The sequence below is a fragment of the Poeciliopsis prolifica genome, unplaced genomic scaffold, assembly GCF_027474105.1.
Source record: "Poeciliopsis prolifica strain line A6 unplaced genomic scaffold, Auburn_PproV2 SCAFFOLD002, whole genome shotgun sequence".
NCBI classification, from domain to species: Eukaryota; Metazoa; Chordata; class Actinopteri; order Cyprinodontiformes; family Poeciliidae; genus Poeciliopsis; species Poeciliopsis prolifica.
This window is the reverse complement of record NW_026562377.1, coordinates 24,689,839-24,711,714: the sequence shown is the minus strand read 5'-3', so window position 1 is coordinate 24,711,714 and position 21,876 is coordinate 24,689,839. Positions and strand designations below refer to the sequence as shown.

Genomic DNA, 21,876 nt, shown 5'->3' with positions numbered 1-21,876 from the left:
AGCATTTGGGCTGATGATTTGAGCTTTGCAGCCAAAGACGCTGGACAATCATTCAGTCACTAATTGAATCGTAAAAGTTTCAATTAAAATGTGAGGCCATCTGCGGGACAGCTGAAGCCTGGTGCAAACCTTTACATGAAATAGAACAAAGATCCGAAATGCGGCGCCAAAACTGCAACAGAATCTCAGACAATGTGTTGCGATGGACCATTGCAACACATGGCTACAACAAATTATGGAGCCCTCACAGGATGATGAGGCCACCATCGTTTTGTTTCCAGGGTGATGCATGATGTTAGGGTTCCCCCACACAGTGAGCTTTGCATGTTGGCCAAACACATTATTTTTGGACCTATTTCACCAGAGATTCTCCTTTCAAAAGCCTCCTCAACAGCGGCCAGTCTGTGGGGTAAAAATGGTTGGCAACCACCATTTTGGTAGCTGGTTTCTCTCATACCACTGCTGGAACTTCATGTTACTTTCTTCCAACAATGTCTTTCATTTCTTTAGACCAGATTTGTGAACCGTGTGAATCGTTCAAACATCCATTGTTTGAACTATGAAACAGATTCTTTCACCTGAGCTGTTTTTTTTTGGCGGGGGGGGGGTTATCAATGACACCTTGCTAAAAGCCTCTTTAGGCAGTTGGTTAAACTGGATTTGTTTTAAGGGTATCAGAGTTATGGGGCTGAATACAAATAAATTATTTTTCTTTGTGAAAGCCGAATACTTGGTGAGAAATCTCAATAAAGCATGCAAAGGTTTGCAGTTTTAACTTGACTTAACGTCAATGATATTCAAGTTGCTGTGAAAAAATATGAATTGTCCCAACATGCTATTGCCAGCGATACTAATGCTGAATAAGGTCAGATGGATAAGCATTACAGGCTGTAGTGTGGAGTGTTTGTGTTCACCGGGAGCTGTTGGAAAAACACCACCTGAGTGCGCGAGGATAAAATGTCTTATTTTCCAGCTGCTCTTCCGCTGATACTTCCCGTCGTGCTACAACACGGCCATTTGTCTGTCCATGCATTAGTGACATTACCAGCCACCCAATCCCGCTGCTTAATTATTAACGCCGTTCACCGGTCGGCTTATTGTTTATTGCCTGACGGCTGTTGGCCACCGGTCGAGATGCTGCAGAGGGTTTTAAGCAAGTGGCCCGAGGTCATGAAGCAGTGTCACGTCGGCAGCGCGGCAGTGACCCCCTCGGACGTCCGGGCCGCCTGAGCTTGAGCCTGACGGGCGTCAGGTTGGTACATTCTCCGCAGATCGCTGTGAGTTTGCTTTTTCTTTTCTTTTTCTTTTTGTCTTATTTTCCCTCATTCTCTCCGAGCGGTAGGAAGTGACTGGCCAGGCTGAGTAATTATTTTTTCTGAAATGAAAGGAAAGTTTTGTACACTCTGTCCACGAGGCCTGAACTGGCAGATGTCTTGGCAGCTGCTTTGCCTACTTTCTGATCGGTTATTGCCTGTTACGGTTAGGCATGACTAATACAACAGGCTTATTGCTGTACTTTATTTTGTGATTGTTGACTTTTGCGTGGACTTTTTTTTCTTTTGCTTTCCTGTCGAGCCCTGTGACCGTTTTTCAGGTCCGACATTTTCATCCAGAGTGATTAGAGTTTTCCATCGAAGGCCGCGGTAATGAATTGAATTTATTTCTCATTCATCTCCCTGTGACAGAGGCAAAGAGTGTTGTAAGTGTTGGCAAAACACATTGTCAGTTATTAGCCTCGCAAGCGTTTACCTCGGCTCGTGGAACCTGAGCGCGTGCTGCCGTGCGCCAGGGAACCTATTTACACTCCAGAGTTCTGTGTATAACGCACGCGCCAGTGTATACATTCCAGGTTGCAATTTATCACCGGGAATTGGACGGCTTTTACATGGACGCAGGTTGCTTGAAAAGGTTGACGCCAGTGCTGCGTTACATGTCGTGTCTTTTCAGTACACATGGTGTTCTGAAATACTTAAGCTCTCGCGTGGCTCGCCCTTCTGGGAGTGAAGATTACTGGTCCTGCATGCAAGACAATGAGACGGCACTGTTTCCTAACTCTTGGCTGCTAATCCGCGGACTCTCTCTCTCTCTCTCAGTCTCTCTCTCTCTCTCGTCTTCAGCAGAGGGAGAGTGGCTCCGAGCCAATCGCAGGCTATCTGTAGCTGCGTGGCAACTGTGATGGAGTGCTGATGAAAACCAAATGTTTTCTGGCCAACGAGTCCAATTAAACGCGCGCGCGCGCACACACACGCGGGCTCAGGCGCGCGCTGCTTTCGGGACACTGAAATGTTACGAGAAGGGGTCACAAGGCCTCCTCCCCGCCCTTTTCCCAGGCCGTAATGTTGTTTATCTATTTGTGGATTGCACAACTTCTGGGAAGTTCGTCTCTCCGCCTAAGCAGTGTCACAGCATATTTTATGTAGCTCCACATCAAAGTACCGAGCGAGAGGAAATGGCAGGACCACCTCTTGGACATAAAGCACAACAGCATGCAGCAGCATATTAGGTGGGCCTTTGATGTGTTTGGTTGCTAATAATGTCCTCAGAGAGCTGAATTTGATTTGCATTGTGTATGGAGCGCATTAAGACAATGCAGGTTCATTAAAGGGAGCCTAAATGTTTCCATATACCCTCCATCCTCCCCGGAGCGGTGTGAATGCCGCCACTTATTCACGCTCCCTTACTGCACTCCTTTTGTTCTTTTCTTTTACAGAGGATGTCTGCAGGACTGAACATGGCACCTTCCGTTATGACTCTTAAACTTTTGCTTTGCCTGGGAAGATTTTCTTCTTCTCCTATGTTTGGTCTTTGTTTTAGTGGAATAATATTCAGATGAATGTTATTTTTGGTTGCCAGTAAAATAGAACACTATCTCCCCACATTTCTCCGCCACAAATTTTGTCAAGAATTGACTTCACTTGGTTAGAGAACTGTCACACATTTTCACTTGCAGCTGGAGCCAATTCTTTCACTTTTTTCTTTTCGTCCGTATTTCACCAGTTTGTTAGATCTTCTGAATAACAAATTGTCCAGCCATTATTATGTCAAGATATTCAATAATGAAACGCTGAGATCTAATAATGAGATACCTAACCTTGATGCTTAACGTCATCAACCCAATCAATGAGCTTTGGTCATGAAAAGACAGGAGAATGAGACCATGATTGGATTGAGATTGTCACCAGATGGTACATGGGAATATTAAATACATACTGAATGCCCTAATCAGGATTCCCCTCATGTCATTTAATAATAAGCATTTGCCAATATTGAGTCCAGGTTTGATACCCTGTTAAAATCTAAACCATGAGCTTAAAAATAGCAGCTTTAAAGTTCAGCGAAACAGCTCTAAGTTTCATCAGTAATGTCGTTGAGGTTTCATACAGTTTGGGGCAAAGTGCTTCACCAAGTTAGGCTCGAATGTAGAAACATATTTTACCTGTTGTTAAAACATCCAATGCTGTGACTGATGGTCAGTTTCAATAATATAGACACATTTTTCTGAACAGATTATTTCTAAGAAAAATAAAATTTCGACATGTTACAGTAGAACAGCATTTGTTTTGTTTCTCAAGGGGAAGTGGCTGGGGGATCTGAGCTAGCCAGGGGACCTCAGACAGACATAACACAACAACTTGCTAATATCTGGATAATGGATAATATTAGCTTATGCCAGCAAGATCAGTCCTCAAGAGATTAACCTAAAAGTCACAGAGTTGTCAAAGGTGTAAAGATGCAGTCCCAAAGAGTTTTATTGTGTTACCTGACTTATAAACGTCCAGCAACAGCTCACTGTTTTGTTATTCCACCATGTTTGTTCAAGTGAGCCACTATAAGGGAAGGGCTGAGTGTGAGTATGTTTGCAGCGCAGCTGTGTACCAACCTGGGAAGAGACAAATGGCTCAATTTCTATTAATCTTGATGCAAGATATTTTTTAATCATTGATTACATTGACATATTGATTATTTTGACATCTTATTTGCTTCAAATGTCAAACTTTAAAGGCTTATTTTCCCACCTAGAGAAAGCCACATGACATTTTTAGGCTGTTCCTTTATATGTGTTTCTACTCTTTATCAGAAAAAACTCCAGTGTTGCTACAGTATCAAAAATACCAAGAATAGTTTTCTGGGTGTTGTTATTCAGTTGGAAATTTTAGTACTGCAAGAATCCTACATGACTCAGAGAGAGGAAACTGAAGCAATCAATACTGTCTCTCTTTTGCTTTGTAGATTTTTGTAAACGGTAGCACGATTGTGTAGAAAAACGCCATCATTAAATTGACAAATGAATGCATGCAGCCTGAAACACTTGCATACAAAAATAGGATGTGATTTTAAGAAATTGTCTGCAGAAATTGTGGGTTCTTACTGGGGTTGCTGCAGTCAATCAGAGGCAATAGTTTAGTGAGAGAGAGAGAGTCTGGTTTCATTTAAAAATAATATGCAATTCAGTCTCAAGTAGTGGATTGGAACATTTCTAAAACACAGAAGACAAAAAGAGGCGTTTTGGTTTTTACAGAAGCACTATCTGGAAGTTTAGGCTGTAAAATAGAGAAATTATTTGGCTAATGGGACTTTCAGTTGATCCATCATCTTTGTGTCAGATATTTAGTTAATGTCCATTAGTAGAATATTAATATTACTGTAAACCAATAAACAAACAACAGTGACTAGAGTCCAATCTTTAATTTTATGATCTCAGCCACATTGTAGTTTTCTGATTGTCCATGTTTTCATGGTTTGATACTTGTAGGCTTCGTGGACGAACAAATCCATTGAGGTTCTCGCTCCGGCAGAGGAGGACATCCAGGTGAAGCCGACTGTGTTGTTTTCACGCGGCAAAGAGGACTACTACGGGAGCCTGAGTGAGGAGTGCAGAGACAGTCACATGGATAGTTTGAAGGTAAACACTGAGGTTCTTTCCATTTCTTTCACAATTACTAAATTAAAACAACCTAAAACCTCCTCTTTCAAGCAACCTGAGTGTGAGGATCCACCACAGGATAGATACCCTCAGCCTCCGTTACCTTCTGCTGCAGAGAGAAGTGCAGCAACGAGACTAGAGCAAGTCCAGATCGCTGCATCTGGTAAGGCAAACACCTCTCTTCATCTTGTTTAATAACTCTTTGAGCAAAGTAGTGGGGATGGGGATTGGTGCTGTTTAATGCTTAGTGTCTATGTTTAATCTGCAATGAAAGGATTAGGGCATGAAGTACATTTGATTTATTTTGCAGTTATTAAAGGTTTTAATCAATCCAAGGCAGCTGGGAGTGAGAGAAGTGCCTCTGCTGATAAGACAACGTTTCCTGATACGAACCTCCTGGCTGAGAAAAAACTCCTGGGTGACATGAAAAACATAAAATCTCTGAAAGATTCAGGGATGTCGGGAGTTTTTACAGGACAAGCGGTAAGTTCACTGCTCTGGTATACAGTTCAAATCATCTAAGCACACTCCTCTTACTCTCAGGATTTTCTAAATTTATTTCCTATTTATGAAGAGCGAGTCTAGAAGATATTCTTTTGATTTAGATAGTTTAAATTTAAAGCCTATGTCTTCCATCTAAATTTTAATAATAACACACTGCACTGCAGGCCAAGATATGTCAAGTGTTTTTGCCAAGAGGTTTTTTGGGGGGGAACACATTTTTGTGCAAACACAATCTAATGAAGCTATTTTTGGCATTCGGCACATATTCAACTTGAGAAAGGTCCATCAAAATATTACAGGAAAACCTGGCTCCTTTAAAGGAATTACAGATTCACGAGGGTGTTTATGCGCCACGTCCTACCATTTTCTTGCATTCTTGCCAGAGCAAGATGGTGGTCCTTCCCACTGAGGAGGCTAACCTGTCAGACATTGACTATCTGGTACCCACCCACGACGAGAAAGGTCAGCCCATAGCTGAGTGGAAGAGGCAGGTCATGGTGAGGCAACTGCAGGCGCGGCTGCTGGACGAAGAGGACCAGAGGAGGAAGGTAATGTCATCACCCATATGCACTAGCGCTTCACAAGTTAGAAGAACCCTGTCTTAAAAAAAACAGTGGTTAATTTGTCAGAAAAGCTGACAAATTAATAGCTGAGTCATTTTTCAAAAGAAAAATGACTCATGAAATATACTTATGAGATGGACAAGCAAGGTTCTAGAGATAGAATAGTTAACAGCCTGCAGGACACTATCGGAGGGTACACACAAAGCTGTCATTGCAGTGTAGACCCAAAACCTTCAGGCATCTGGTGAAAACTGTCAGCATGACTGAGTCCAAGCATATATCCAAATCCACAAAAGAAGGATTTCACTGGAGGTAAAGTTAGTTATAGAATGGCCTAGCCAAGGAACAGAACTAAATCTCTGTGGTCACACAATTAGTGCTCTCTGTTCAAGTCTAGATGTGGGATACTGACAGACTCCTACCAAAGAAAACTGAATGCTGAAATCATATCCAAACAGGCTTCAACAAAGTATTAATTTACAGCGGTTATGCAACCAGGTTCCTGCAACTTTCTTCCTCAAGAGGTTTGCTTTTCGGTGAAACCGTTTTATCATAGTCTCATATTTGGTGGGCGTAGCCTAATTCCTCCACAGCGCTCCCTAAAATGTTTTTAAAAAGTCATCCCCCAGCCATGCTTTATCCCAGAACATGTGTATCTTGTCAGGACCTCTAAAAAAATCTAAGCCCAACAGGAAGTCGGCCATTTTGAATCAAGGCCGCCATTTTGTCTATTTTATTGATGTTGTATCTGAGTGAATTCGTCCTACAGCTTTTGATATCCAGGCTTCAAAATCAGACACCACAGTCTTGAGGCATTGAAGGTCAAAAGTTATCAAAAGAATTTTCCTATGTCAAAGCATGTGGGCGTGGTCAAGCATCAAGTCTGGCCACCCACCATGAAGCATCAAGTTGGAATAACTTCCCATTGTAAGCTCCCTGCTGCATCAAACTTCATTAATATCGTCACAGACCAGAGCTCATCACATTCAAATGGTCAATTGGTGACATCACTTTAGACCTGCCCCCTTCCAACAGGAAGTCACCTGTTTTCCTTCTATTTTTCTTCCTCTTAATCCCTTCTTCATGCAGATATCAAACTGTGTTTAATGAATGAGAATAACATGATGATAAATCCTTCTTTTAACACTGGCTTGTTGGTGGGAAGATGTGGGCTTGGCTGAATAGCAAATTGTAATCCCTCACCATTTGCATACATCTTTTTTCTCAAACTTTTTCAGGCTGAGGACCAGTTAACCCATTTAACAAGCTGTCAAGGAGCACTTAATCCAAAATTGCGCCCGCCATAACTCGTCTTAATATATGATGCAACCTGAAATTAAAATATTAGTCTCTCGTGTATTTTTCTTTGTTCATCCTAATGAGAAGCGTGGTACTGTTTGATAAATTTGACTGGCCACAACAGACTTAAAAGGTCTACTTTGGCATTTTGAGTTAGTTACAAATTCAAATGAAATTGACAATAGCTGTTAATCTGAAAACAGAGCATCATTCATTATCAAGCAAATGAATTATTTGCTTGGTAATGGTTCATCGTCTTGAGTAACAGGACAATTCCTACAACTAACCGTTCAAAGGAATCCAGTCGCTATAACTCGGCTTCCTCTGTCCACTAGGGGGTGCCCTTGCACCACAAATCCTCCAGGGACCACAGTTTGAGATGATAAATCCTTCTTTCAACACTGGCTGTTGGCGGGAGCATGTGAGCATGAATTCAATTGCTGGAACCTCCGTGGTCGCCACGAGGCCGGCACACTTCACTGTGAGGGCCTCCAGTGCTGCTTGCGGCTTTAATTTTTTTTTCATCACATGTCAAGCTAGGAAAAATGAGTCTCAGAGTATTATTTATAGTTGGAGATGTCATGATGGCTGGAGTGGTCTAAACTTTGGCAAACCTGATGGGCAGAACTGGTCAGCAGTGACTGGAAATGTTCAAATATGTTGTTGTTGCAACAGAAAGCAGAAACTCAAAGCAAATCCTCACTGTTTAGTTAAGTGCTTTTAACTGTTGAGTCTGATCTCTGTTTACCTATTGATGTGGACAAATTTACTGACAACGCTGAAAAACAGTGCAAGAAACCTTTAAATGAATTCACCCTTGCATTGCCGTAGCCCAAAAGTACAGTGGGAATAAAAAAAAACAAAACACAAACGTTATGCCACTGAATTGAATTATTCAGTGGGGGAAAAAATGTGATTTGCAACAATAGTTGGTACCCATTTCAATTCTCTTAAACCAAATGTAGTTGAATATTCTTTCTTCACAACAGCCATGTAGTGCTACCCACATGGCAGCTAGTTTAATGATGACAAAAGAATCCTTTTGTGTCCTACCATCACAAATGTAAACAAGTATAGTTTGTATAATTTGTCAGCATTACAAATTGTTTCAATTACTGGCAAATTATGTTTTAGTCAGATGAGACTGACTGAGTTTATCCAGTCTATCAGACTCTTAACAGGGAGGTAAGAATGAGCTGCCCTTCGGTTTTTCAAATGTTCAGAACCATGTTCAGAACCTGGCCAAACTACAAATAGTATGTTGTTGGAGTCCAAATCAAGCTTATTCTATGGCAATCTCAGTCCATAGATCTCAGACCTGCAGAAAATCTCTGGCTCTGATCTGCAGAATGTCATCATGTGAAATGTTATAGGGTGGGAGTACGCGCTGTCCTGTTGGCAAAAGGGTTTTTGTACAACGCGTTTCCAGAATGGGTACTAATAACTTTGCTCCTATGGATGTTTCTTGAAACATAAAATAAAAATTGCCTGAGAATATGCTACTGCGGTAAAAATATATATATATATTTTAAGACCTCTTACTGAACTTGGACACATTTGCCCACTTCTGTACTTGAAACTAAATGAGAAAATCCTGCCACAAGTATTGTCAGTAGTGTGCATGATAATTAATTCGGCTGACAACTGTAAGACTTCTCTTTATATAGCACTGATATTCAAAACACAAGTCTAGCCTCCAGGAGAAATAGGTCCAACTGACACTTCATCTGTTTTATCACGTTATTAGTAGGGGTGTTTGATGTCTTTGTCGTTTAAATCTTCCTCATTGCTTCGCCTAAACAAATAGGTTTTGACCCTATTCAGACTATGATGAGAAAAGCACAAATTGTGCTGTGACTTTGTAATGCTGTTTTATATCTGCATTACATCTACATTAAAGTCACCATTTATTTTTAATTGCTCGTAACAAATCATTCACACATAACGCATTGTGAGTCGAGTCATATTTTTGAGGTTTGGATGAGAGCTGTATTGCAGTTTTACTGTATCATTACTGTTTTCCCTCACATGCCAAATCATTTAAAATGTTTGACGAGCGTTATAATAATATCCCCTGTATTCATCTGCCTGCTGTTTGCCTCTTCTTTTACAGGAAAATGGGAGCAGATATGCCAAAGTCAGCTGGAGGTACTCCCAAGCCCACAATGCCATCCTGGGACCCTCTGGTGAGCTGCTGACAGAGGATGACCTCATCTATCTGGAGCAGCAGATTGCCAATGTCTCTCTTCAGAGGAACTGCGCAGGTTATGAGCTGGAGCTGGCCCGTCTTGCTGAGGAGCTCAGGAACATCCTCCCGGCTCCCATAGTCAACATCACTGTCAACACCCAGTTCAGGAACTTCAAGAGCCAAGTTCCCCTACCTGTGTGGTGTGGCCGGATCTCAGGCATCGTAAAAAGCATGTCTCTGCTCTTGACCAACCTGACAGACCAGCCCTACTGTAAGATGCCCAACACTGAACTCATCACTGTGTTTTCTCAGGCACCAGACAGACAGATCTCCAACAGGGTGCGCAGGGAGAGCATCGAGGACGAAATCCATCAATTCGGAGTGTCCGTGAGGACTTTGAGGTCAAATTTCGAGAAACAGAACACATCTTTGTCGGATCACGAAGAGGAAAGTGTCATGTTCTGTCCTTCCGCGGAGCTTGAAGATACACACCTTGACAAACAGCTGAGAGAGTTGAAACCAGCTGCCGAAGTAGACCAGAACAGTGACTCTGGTATTGACAATGACGAAAGTGTTGCAGATGTTCAGGAAACAATCAGCCTTAGAAAGGAGCGCATAGTGGTCCTGTTCTTAGGTCACTGGAAAAAGTCTGCCTACGCAGTGACGTTGAAGAGCAGGGATGCAGTCGAAAGAAAGATGAGCAACGGAGACCCAGGGAGCCATGATGAGTATGGTTCTGGTCAAAGAGGCAGCGCAGAAAGTGACGAGTCCGTTATGCTGAACAGTTCACTGGGACATTTCTTTAAACAGAGAAGTGCCGTCAACAAGATGATGGGAAACTGGAGGAAAATGATCTCTAGCGTCCCTTCCAGACAGATACGCAGGTAAGGCTGGATAACATAAAAACATCCCCAGTGTTCAGTACAAATTATTCTTCAATAGTAACGGTCCTTAAAAGTATACTTTTTTAGATTTGTAGCATTACAACCACAAACATAACTTTTACACTAGGACCAGTGGGCCAGTAAGTTAGGTTTTGGTCTGCTCTTCCCTGGATGGATTGTTCGAAATGTTTGCCTGGAGGTAAACTGGAAGCAGGACTTCTTCTGGCTTTTCTGCCTATTCTGGTCTTTCCATGTAGGTTTCATACCTCAAGGACATATACACCCAGATCTCTGACCTACCTGCTCTAGCTCCAAGGTTGACCCATGACTTGCATGTTGCTAATTATTCACTCCTTTGGTGACACCTAGAGGGTATGCTTAAACACTGTTGAAGATATCAAAACAATTGTTGTAGTCAGCAGGCATTTTTATCCCAGAGTTTATATGAGCTCATATCGATGCAGAAAATACCTTCAACAACAATGACTAGATTATCACTGTATCCTTGTTAATATTAGTAGTAGTTGTGGTAATAAGTAGAATATACTTTATTGATCCCCAAGGGGAAAATTGCTTATTTGTTGAAAGCTACTCCATCTTAGTTAAAGTTTGTAAAATATATATATACCTAAGGGTGATAAGTTCAAAATTACTAGATATAAACAAATGAATAAATAAATAACAAGCAATCACATGCAATATATTAATCAATAAATAACCTATAAATGAGCGCAGAAAAAAATTTAATCAATTCGCACAGACTTGACCGTCGTAAAGCCTGATGGCAGCAGGCAGAAATGGCTTTCTGTGGTGCTCTGTGGTTAACAAATGTAAATAAATGTAGTTGTAGTAGTAATCTTGGTGTACTACTAATATTAGTAACTGTAGTAGTCATAAAAGCAGAAGTAGTATTACCTGGTAGCAACAGAGAAGTACTACGACTACTACTAGTAGAATTAGTAGCAATACTAGTGTTAGTAGTAGCATCAGAACTTGTAATTATAGTATAGTAGTAGCAGTAGTAATAACAATTATAATAGAACTATTAGCAGTGTTAATAGTAACACAGAAGTAGCCACAGTGGTATTAGCAGCAGCAGTATTATTAGTTTTATTAGTAGTAGTATTAACAGCAGAATTAGTAGCAGCAGTAGCAGTATTAATAGAAGTAATAGTTCTGCTACTTCTGCTAATGACAAACTTTCAAAACAGTTTTTAGCACACATTAAGCTTTTTAGAATAATTAATCATGACATTTCTGCATCTAGCTGTTTGTGTTTTTGTTGTAACACATCAGCAAATTTGGAGGGAAGGTAAAAAAAAGAAAACTTTGCTCCCTTCATTTGAGTGCAGTTGCCAGAGATGTCTTGTGTGGTCTTGTTTGAGAAAGCAGCACATTCATTTAACCACACAGCAGTTGACATCAGCATGAATGAGCGGCACACATGCAAACATCGCGTGGTTTATTAACCAGAAGGAGGGTCTGAGTGATCAAATTATGACTTGCATGTTATCTTTAACTTATGAGTCGAGTGATTTTGTTAGAATGGCCTGGGGTGATATAAAAATCTGGGTTTTTGAGGTGTAGAAGCATTTGACATACAGTCTTTATGGGCTGCTGTCCAGCCATCATTTTAGAATTGGTTTACTGTCTGATGACAGCAAATAATAAAAAAAATATTCAAGTGGGAGCAGTTATCTTGGGAATTTGGCTGGATTACAGTGTAACAAAGTTCAGAAATTCAGAAAGACACAAACAGATGTGGCACCATGTGGAATACAAATGCTCTCAGCTGCTAAGATATTTTTTAATGTATTGAATTTAATGTCTGCAAATTTGTTCCACATTTTAATTTTCTCCAAATTGATCTAATCTTGAACCATTTGGAGAAAGCAATGGATCAAGTTTCATGCTGACGGTGGCCGATGTAGTACGATCATAAATCATTCTGTCATTTTTTATGACTTTAAATCTCACATTTCAACTTTTATCTACTGTAAGAAAATATTTTGAAATCATGACCCATGCTCTTAGCAGTATTAGCAGTATTCCTATGTTAAATTCCTGATTGAAAATAAAAACAGCACTTCTATATGAGAAAAACATTCCTAAGTCTTTAACAATCTTGTGATGTTTTTCACAGACTCCACAGGCAGAAGGCCCTCTTCTCCCCAGAGCAGTTCCTACCTCGTCTGGACGGGGTGCCAGTCGACTACGACAGCCTGACCCTGGATCTCTTCATGCTGGGCTACTTTCACATCTTGGAGTTGGATCTCCCTGTGGATGAAAGGAAAATGAGGCACTTGCTGTGCTTCGAGGTTTTCGACCGTTTGGGGACGTTCCCCTGGGAGACAATCAGAGAGTTTCACAAGGCGGTCGTTCAGGACATTGAGGCTGGGAACCGTGACTGGAAGGACGGCTTTGAGGACATTAAAGTGAAATTCTTTGGAAACACTGTGAGTGAATCTGAAAACGCGTCAACTGTAGTGAAACCCAGCCTGCCAGAGTTTAGACAGGTCCCTAAAGTCATTGTTCAAACACCTACGCCTGATGAGAACATGCTCTCTGGCGGAACTGACATTTCCAGCTTCAGCAATGAAGAAATATGTCAATACATTGATCGTAGTTTTGCTTTTTGGAAAGAGAAAGAGGCAGAAATCTTTGATTTTGAGTAGTTTACTGTATCTTTTTACATTTTTTATGCTTTGTAGTAAAAGATAACTAAGAATTATAAAGTAACTTGTTTCTATTAAAGAACATGATCTGCAGTTGAGAGAGAAGCTTTTTTGTGGTTTCTGTAATTACGACAGATACTGTCACGTTTTCTTTAATTCTATTCAATATTGTCGAATGTGACCTAATTTGTAAAAATTTTATACTGTTTTACTGCATTGTGCTTTAAGAATTAAACAGCAACGAATTTCAGAGTTATGTGTAATATTTTATCTGTAATTTAACATTAAATCTCAGGTATCAAACAAACATCATCAACAAAACTCTGATGCAAAAGAGTTTTTTACTTCAGATAACCTTCTGTCACTTGGGGTGAGTTGTTCTGCCTTTTTTTCTCAGAAGACCATTATGATTATGTTGAGAAACATCCACGTGTCAACACTGCTTCATTTATCTCCTTATGGAGATTCCAGGGCCGTTTCGGCAGAGCATGTGCCTTTGGCAGCAGCTGTAGGTCTCAGACTTGTTGTTTGCAATCTGACTTCAGCACAGCGTCACTCAGTCCTAAAAATAACAGACGGACAGCCAGTCCTCCCAAGTGACTTAGCAAACATTTGCCATGTTGCCCACTCCATGTTGATCTTAGCCTTGGTTGAATGCTTGTGTTTTGATTCAAGGATGAACCCTCATTTTCAAACGATCCATCTTGGGTGAGTTTTTGTTCTTTTTTGTCACCTTTTCACTAATTTAAGCTTTACTCTTGTTTGTACAATGACTAGAGTAAAGCTTAACTAAATTGTTTCAGTTTCAAAGAGACCTAATCAAAAGTATGCTTTGTTTTAAAAGGTAATGGCTGGAATTGTTTATAAAGAAAGCTTGATTAACCAAAATAGTGACAAGCACTTTATTTGTTGTATGATGCAGTTATTTTAAACTTCTAAGCCATCCTGAAAAAGTGGCTAAAAATATATATTTGTGCACTTCATTTGTTTTCAAAACTGAGAAAGTTTTGGTGGCATTTCAGAATCAGTTCTATTTGTGTTTCCTTTATACTTGTAGGAAAGTGCTGATCTGCTGACAGAAGAGTTTACATTTACATTTTGGGATAAGGTGATCATGGTGCGCAACGTGGATGATCTGGACTTCTGCCTGTCCTCCCATCCTCAGAGCATCCTGGAAGGCTTGCGTTTGCTCTGTTCACACCCCAAACTTGTGGATGTGACCCTGAGTGCAGGGGGAAGAGATTTCCCTTGTCACCGAGGGGTTCTGGCCCTCTGCAGCATGTATTTTCGCTCCATGTTTTCAGGGGACTTTGTGGAGAGCATTGCTGCTCGTGTGGAGCTCCAGGATGTCGATCCCGACATCCTCAGCTACTTGCTTGACTTTGCCTACACCGGCAAGCTGACAATAAACCAGAGCAATGTGGAGGGCTTGATTTGTACCTCTAGCCAACTACAGTTTCAGACAGTTCGAGCTGTGTGCAGCCGATACCTGCAGAATCAGATCGATGAGACCAACTGCCTGGGAATCCTGGAGTTTGGAGAGATCCACGGCTGTCCTGAAATTGTGGCCAAAGCACGGGCCTTCCTCCTAGAGACCTTTGAGGCCGTGCAACAGGGTGAGGAGTTTCTGTTTTTGGGGAAAGATCAGCTGACCGCTTGTTTGTCCGATGAAGAACTGAAAATCCGTTCGGAGTGCACACGCGTGGAAGCCATCTTGAAATGGGTGGGGCATCAGAAAGAGTCCCGACTGTGCCACCTTCCTGAACTCTTCAGCTTGTCACATTTGTCTCTGCTCAGCCTAAGCTACCTGACTGACACTCTGCTGAAAGACAGTCTGGTCCAGGCCTCCCCTCGCTGCAGGGAGGCAATTCAAGAAGTTTGTAGAGAGGTTTGTGAGTGCATCTAACCTCTCTTTCATATTTTCCCAAAATGGCATTCGATTACTAATGACCCTTGTTACTTTTATCTTTCTAGAAGCAAGATTTGGCACAAGAATATTCCGAAAGACTAAACTATCAGAGTCCACAACCAAACTTGCAAGAAGTACTGTTTGTGATGGGAGGACGTTCACTGGATGACGAGGATGATAACGATTCAGACGAGGATGACAACAGAGACCCAAGACTTCAAAGATTGCCATCCAAGAACTGTGCCTTCTACAACACAAAGACAAGTAGGGATATACAATTTCTACATTTCACACTGGCTTGCTTTCAGAATCTAACACTTTAAATTTTGCTGGGAACAGTCTGTCGGATTCCTTAAAATTGTTTGGCAGATATCGGAGGTCATTAACTGTGCCGTTGACAGGAAAACGACTCTTGGAGAGCTATGTTCTGGATGTGACAAAATTGGATCATCCTCTCAGTTCCGTAAATGAGTGTTTTATTGCAGCTGTTGATGGAAGGCATGTTAGATTTTTCTCAAGGGATTTTAAGGAAAAGATTGCTGCATCCCATTTTAAGACTTCTGGTTTCATGACAAGGCAAAATGACATTGGCCACAAATGGATTGTTTTGCCAAAAAAATTATGTTTCATTGCAGACTGCAAAGTAATGACCACTTAATGGTTCTCGAGAACATTTTGCATTTTTGCCTAATTTCCTTCATACTTTTTAGACATTATTTCATTACTGTGTTATTTTATTTATGGAGACTTTTATCCAGTTCCCCATAATGTCTGAATGTGCCTCAATAAAAATATTCTCCGTTTCCCTGCAGAAAAGTGGCATGAGCTGCCTAACTTCCCTAATCCCAACAAGTGGGGTTATGCCATGGTGACCCTAAACAATGATGTTTATGTAACAGGTCAGTTCAGCACCAGATGTTAAAACAAAAGACAAACATTCAGATAAAAATGATGACATCTACAACTTTTTGAGTAAATTGCTTGAGGTCCTCCCTCAAGAAAAGGATTATATCAGGCTTTTGACAAAGTGCGTTTGTCTGTGCGATAAGGGGGCTCGCGAGGTTTGAACACTAACTCATGGTCGACCACAGAGACCTGGAAGTACATCATGAAAGAGGGAAGATGGGTTACTGTGGCACCAATGATACGGCCCCGGACAAATCACACGTCGGCAACACTTAATGGCGAGCTTTATGTAATCGGAGGTGAGAAAATATAACTATCTGTGCTACTATCTTACAGCTGTTAGCAGTGTTGGACAAACTATTTAAGCTCCTTTTCAACTTAGTTCAATTTCCCCTGGTCCTGTGGAGGGATAGGATATTAAGAATCTGTATTTCTTTCTTGTAGTGGAACACAGTATTTTCCAAATATTTTCAAACCCCTTGAATATTTCCACTTTTTGTCAAGATAAAACACACACGCACACACACATGCGCATCTTCATTATATGATATACAAAATAGTGGATGTTTGTTAAATGCAGGGTCTCTAGCACTCCAAATCATAAGGACACAGCTACAGTGGTTGGAAATGGTTATAGCTTATTGATGTGTGCAACAATTCAGTTCACGTCCAGATCGACATCCAATTAAGAATCTGTGACAAGACTTGAAAACTTGTTGTGGATCCTCTTCATTCAATCTGTCTTAGCTTGAGCTTCTTCTGACTGGACAAAAGTCAATCTCTAGATGTGCATGGCTGTTATAGACATACACCAAAAGGCTTGCAGTTGGTTCTACATAAGACTCAGGGGGACTGAAAGCAAATGCACACCACACTTTTTAGATTCTTAACAGTAAAGAAGTTTGAAAACTACCAATTTTCTTACCCAATTCAGTTATATGCTACTAGGTTATATAATTGTGTTGCTGTGTCATAAGATTTGGGTTGTCACATGATGAAATGTGGTATGAATGCTTTTGACTGTATTGTCAAGAGTTATTGCAGTTGGTTTTATTATCCACACTGTACTATTTAAATATAATTCCCACAATTTTCGTTTTCCTGTTTTAGGCACGACGTCGGCTCAAGTTGAGGTTGAGCGTTACGACCCTTACAGTAACTCCTGGGCATTGACGTGTCCTGCTTTAAAATATGTGACCAACTTCACAGCCACAGCGTGTTTTGGAAAGCTTTTTGTGATTGGATCATGCGCAGTGAAGTACAATGCACTGACCATGCAGTGTTACAACCCTGTCATAGGTAAGGTGGATTTCAGAATCATGTCACTGTTGTTAGACACAACTCAATTTCATCTGCAAATTTTTCAATCAAAAACAGGGCAAAAAATAAATAAATAATTCAGCACAAAAATCTGATAATTTCTGTATTCTTTATAGATGCCTGGATCAGTATAGGGTCACCCTTCATCCCCAAGTATTTGTCGTCTCCTCGTTCCGTCTGTATGGATGGGATAATATACCTGTTGGCTGATAACACAAAGAAAGTTTACTCATATGACCCAGAGGCAAACATGTGGCAAAAGGTGGGCTATTGAAATCAAACTAGATGCTATCATGGCAATGGAAATATAAAAACAGCATTCAAAGCAGAACCCCTTTTGAAGTCCTTTAGTGTCAGTCAAAGCTCTGACTTTTTAATGTCTCCAGGTCCAGCTTCTTCACATGCTTCATGAGAATGGTGGCCTCGTATCCCTGGATGGACAGTTGTATGTCACGGGCGGCCACTGGAAAGGAATGGAGGGCGACTACGGGGTGGAAGTGGAGGTTTACAACCGAGCATCCAACACCTGGGATGTGGAATGTTTCCTCCCAAGACTTTGGTTCTACAGTGGAGTATCCACTATATTCCTAGACCCATCCCAGTGGCCTGAACTTCCACCCATAGATTTGACATAGATATCTTTAAGGCCTTAATTGTTTCAGTTTTGGGGGTCAGTGAGTTCAGAGTGACATACCTGGCATGTGTCGACTGGTGGAGTGCAAGTATCAAGTCAATCAGAAGATGTCCTTTGTGCCAAGAATAGTGTGCCACATAACCCTCTGGCAATCTCAATGTATTAATGCATGCTTTAGTGCTGAACAGGTGTTTTCATGTATTTGACTGCTGACCTCTTTTGTTTTATGGTACTAGTGAATATTTTTATGTTACTTTTTGTTTTGTTTTGCAGAAATTGTTTCAAAGCATCTGCTTTGAGCATTATTATGAAGCGTCATTACTCATATTTGTTGCTACAAATGAACTATGATGGTTCTCAAAATAAAAAGGATGAATAAAAACAAATGTTTTCCGTGAGTGAAAGTACCTTTAAAGCTTTTGAAACGCGGGTTTGTCCCGTTTAATTATTAACCCATTGGAACGCAGCGGTTTGGCTCGCGGGTTACAGTCCTCCAATTCTGTTCCCTTGACAACTCTGCTTGTCCGCGGTTACCATGGTGAACTGTTTGGGATTAGAGAGCTTTGCTGTGGCTTCAGTTGATTCTGAAGTTTCTTAACTTTAACTCCTACAATTATTTAAACGCGGGGGACGGGAGGGTTGTTTGTTTGCCTTTTTCAAGAACGAGCCTACTTAGTTCCATGTCACTGGCATAATAAGTTGTTGTTGTTGTTCGCCATGAATTCTCAAAAGGTTCCCAGGCTTTTGCAGCAGAACGCGAGCTAACTTTAAAGCAAACAAATTACTGAACGCTTAAAGGTATAAAACTTTTAATGGTTGAACTTGGGAAAGTTTTATAATGAGTTCTCGTCGAGAGCAAGATGGACACTCACCAAGACTGGAGGCTGTGATTCAGGTCGGTACCCTGACATTTCTTCACCGCTTTCAAACTGCGTCATTGTTGCTAGTCGAGGGCTGCGGAGTTGAAGACGGTGAGGAGAAGCGCAGGTGAGGAGAATTAAGCTAATTAAAGAACAAGAACGTTCCTGAAGGGAGTGGCACGCCTGCTATTTCTCACTAGCCTGAAGCTTGTTTATGATAATATATGAGAGCCGTTTCATGTAAAACTCAATAAATAAGCAGTTATTAATCAATAACTAAACATTACATTAATTAAAAATGCCCCATAATGTAGAAACAAACAAAAACAGTTGCATTTTCCAGGCGAGTTTATTTGGTCAATCACAGTTTTAGGCAATTACTTGTTAGTTTATGTATTCGGTTCCAAAATGATTTGATAGTTTAATGACTATTCGTGTGCCTATATTGTCATAACCATTATGAAACGTATGCAGTTATATTCACAATCATAGATGTGTCTCTTCAAAAGTATAAAACTCCAAATCTTTGATTTCTAAAGCGCAAGTGTATTGGAAACGCTGCATGTTCAATTCGAAAACAAAGCCTGAAGAATTCTATGTCTAATTTATCATAACTGGGAAAAAAAGAAAAGAAAGAAATACTCAGTTATTCGAAAATGTGGCGGTGTCTGATTTTTTTTCTTAAAGAAGTCTGACATTTACTGTGTATAAACCTGGGAAAACACGCTTGAAAATTCAGGTCTCCTCTAAATCACTAAAGAATTTAGTTCAGCAGCTGCTTCTGAGAACTGCTTCACATCTGTAGTCGACCAACTGCTAACAGGTATTCCAGCTCAGGACAATTGGACTACATTCCAACATTCCTCTGCAATTTCTTATTTTGCCTCTGAAACAGCAGGTTTGATGTCGCCCCTGGAGTATTGTTTTCATTATTGGACTGATTGGGCTGTAACATCAGTCTTTTTTTTTCTGGATGTTGTTTTCTCGCTGGTATGTTTATTGATAGTTTTCCCCCACTCTTAGAACTTCTCCTCTTTGGCAAAAGTCAACATGATCCCTTTTCCATTTTGGATAATTGATCCATTCGAATGGCAGTTTTCCATTTTCTTCCATGTCTTTTCGGTTTTAGTTTCTGTTTTAAAGCATTTGAGAAAATTGCAGAGCAGCCTATTATTTTCTGCACATTTTTATGTTTTACCTTCTCCAATCAACTTTTTAATCGTAGCACACTGTTCCTATGAACAATGTGTGGAACAATCCCAGAGGAATGCACCATAACCAGCATGTTCCACTTTGTCCTTAAATAAGGGCTGCCTGTTTGGAGCCTGTTTTTTCCTGGAATGAATGATCTAATTGATTAATCTCCACATTACTAATATTTCTGAACACATCCCTTGTAACCTGATGATTCAGTTACTCAGAATCAGCAGCAGGCATGTCATGACCGTAGAGTCTATTGGTTTTCTATTATTCAACTACAGCCTCTGCTTGTTTCTACCAAAAAATATCCAGCGCTTAACCTGGTTAGTGATGTAGGACTGCAGTTATTTTAAACACAACTGTGCATATTTTAAAATAGTTTTCACTGTTACCGGGAATATCACCAGATATTAGCCCTGGCTATTGGAATCCGATGCAGTGTGCATTACTGTGCATCCAGTATAAACTTGCTTCAGTAATTTATCATTAGTTGTAGATTATTTATTATAGCAATCTTTTATCTGATTAATTTTTCTTTTCCTCCTTTCTTTAGCTCTAATCTAGCCTTTTTTCTCCTAAATCTCTAAGTGTGAACACTTTAATTGAGTTCATAATCTGGTATAATTTAAACTTAATAACTTTATTCAAATTCAAAAGCACTTTATTAATCCCAAAGGGAAACTAAATAATCAAGTATACATGCCAAGGTAATGCTTATTAAAAAACTTACAAGTAATGTTGTTAGGGTGAAAAAGCAGGACAAAAAGGTAAAAGAGTATGCCTCTATCATGGGAAATAAAAAGTAGATCCTCTCTTATAAGCATATATAATTAAAACAATATAAATTAATGATAATTGAACCAAAAATTATTCCATAGTCTCACTATTTTTTTTAACAAAATGTAAACCTAAAATGAAAAAGTTGTGTGTGAAAAACACCCTAGCTGCTTACATAGGAATTAGGAAACAACTTATTTATTTAATGGAATTGAATTTTAGTAAGTGTGACCATCTTTTCACATACTGGCATTTTGGGAGTGCAGCAAACTACTGCAATGGGCCAGTCAAAGCCCAGACCCCATCCTGACTTAAATGTCGTGACAGAACCTCACAAGAGCTTGTGAAATGTGTGTGTTTGAACATCATTGAACCGAAGTAATGTTTTAAAGAAGAGTAGTCTATCATAGGAGTTTGGGAGCCCAGATGCCTGGGATCTATGGAGAGGCTCTGAAAGTCAGTGTGACCTTTGAGTTTGTTACTCAAACTGAATTCACAGCTTGAGGAACAAACTGTGAATTCAGTTTGACGTGAATTCCCAGAAGAGCTCGGTATGTCAGCTTTGGGCCTACAGAAGCCTGCTGAGCAACTCTGCTACAGTGTTGTATAATAATGAAGTAAAAATACTTCACTACTTTACTTCAGTATATTTTGGAGTACTTCATACTTTCCTCGAGTATGAAAATTTTGGATAACTTTCACTTTTACTTCACTATATTTCCGAACTTAATTACATACTTTTACTCCGATACATTTTCAATGTGTGGTTTAGTTACTCATTACTTTGACGGAGGAGCCGTCACGAGTTAGGACCTAATTAAAGAGTTAACACACACAAACACACGCAAACACACGCAAACATACACAGACATACACAATCGCTAACTTACGTTTTGTTGCAGCTTGGACTGGTGCGGTACATCGTGGGTCACACGCGGTGTTCCCACTTCAGTTAACATTAATCCTTATCTGTCATTTTCAAACATTTTCCCGGCTTTATTTTCAATTGGCTTGTTTCCGGATTGTGACACACTGGGAGAGAGTTGCGTGATGTGGTGACGTCATCAGAACGTACTGAGTATTGGCTGTTAAATTGATTATTGTATTTTTTGGATTACAAGTTTATTTATTTTTTTCACTTATTAATTATTTTGTATACTTTAAGAATTTATTTGAGTTAGGAGTAATTGCTTAGTTTTTATTTTGTTTTCTTAATTTGACTTTCTGTGGGTG

General features: G+C 40.2%; 3 protein-coding genes and 1 long non-coding RNA gene across 6 annotated transcripts in view; 3 read left to right on the top strand and 1 right to left on the bottom strand.

Annotated features, from left to right (window-relative positions):
- The window catches only part of LOC129379876 (espin-like protein), a 29,108-nt gene extending 15,895 nt beyond the window's left edge, over positions 1-13,213 (top strand). The window contains exons 6-11 of the mRNA XM_055060809.1: positions 4,754-4,903; positions 4,976-5,087; positions 5,235-5,407; positions 5,812-5,976; positions 9,404-10,362; positions 12,506-13,213. Of these exons, the coding sequence (XP_054916784.1) occupies positions 4,754-4,903; positions 4,976-5,087; positions 5,235-5,407; positions 5,812-5,976; positions 9,404-10,362; positions 12,506-13,037 (2,091 nt within the window). The 3' untranslated portion in view covers positions 13,038-13,213. The remainder of the gene's footprint in view (positions 1-4,753; positions 4,904-4,975; positions 5,088-5,234; positions 5,408-5,811; positions 5,977-9,403; positions 10,363-12,505) is intronic.
- LOC129379954 (uncharacterized) overlaps positions 1-18,784 on the bottom strand; it is a 32,364-nt gene extending 13,580 nt beyond the window's left edge. Inside the window, exons 1-2 of the long non-coding RNA XR_008608263.1 lie at positions 18,679-18,784; positions 12,550-12,639 (exon numbers count right to left, since the gene is read on the bottom strand). This is a non-coding gene — a long non-coding RNA (uncharacterized LOC129379954). The remainder of the gene's footprint in view (positions 1-12,549; positions 12,640-18,678) is intronic.
- klhl30 (kelch-like family member 30) lies at positions 13,593-18,192 on the top strand. Of its 2 annotated transcripts, XM_055060821.1 has the most exons (8): positions 13,594-13,745; positions 14,095-14,925; positions 15,012-15,210; positions 15,759-15,845; positions 15,996-16,151; positions 16,963-17,151; positions 17,289-17,434; positions 17,559-18,192. In XM_055060821.1, exons 2-8 carry the CDS (start codon positions 14,152-14,154, stop codon positions 17,805-17,807), a joined length of 1,800 nt encoding a protein of 599 aa, XP_054916796.1. In that variant the 5' UTR covers positions 13,594-13,745; positions 14,095-14,151; the 3' UTR covers positions 17,808-18,192. The 2 variants fall into 2 exon arrangements, with proteins under 2 accessions (XP_054916804.1, XP_054916796.1); XM_055060829.1 differs by lacking the exons at positions 15,759-15,845; positions 15,996-16,151 and having other exon boundaries at positions 13,593-13,745.
- Positions 18,348-21,876, top strand: part of crocc2 (ciliary rootlet coiled-coil, rootletin family member 2) — a 43,379-nt gene continuing 39,850 nt past the window's right edge. For both annotated transcript variants that reach the window (XM_055060571.1, XM_055060580.1), the window contains exon 1: positions 18,348-18,701. In XM_055060571.1, the coding sequence (XP_054916546.1) occupies positions 18,645-18,701 (57 nt within the window). In that variant the 5' untranslated portion in view covers positions 18,348-18,644. The remainder of the gene's footprint in view (positions 18,702-21,876) is intronic.

Excerpts from the sequence above, each read along its gene's own strand:
- klhl30 (XM_055060821.1), top strand. The coding sequence starts at position 14,152 with ATGGTGCGCAACGTGGATGATCTGGACTTCTGCCTGTCCTCCCATCCT. Across the intron at positions 15,846-15,995 it reads CAATGATGTTTATGTAACAG|GGGGCTCGCGAGGTTTGAAC; the intron begins GTCAGTTCAGCA and ends CTGTGCGATAAG. Across the intron at positions 17,435-17,558 it reads AGGCAAACATGTGGCAAAAG|GTCCAGCTTCTTCACATGCT; the intron begins GTGGGCTATTGA and ends TAATGTCTCCAG.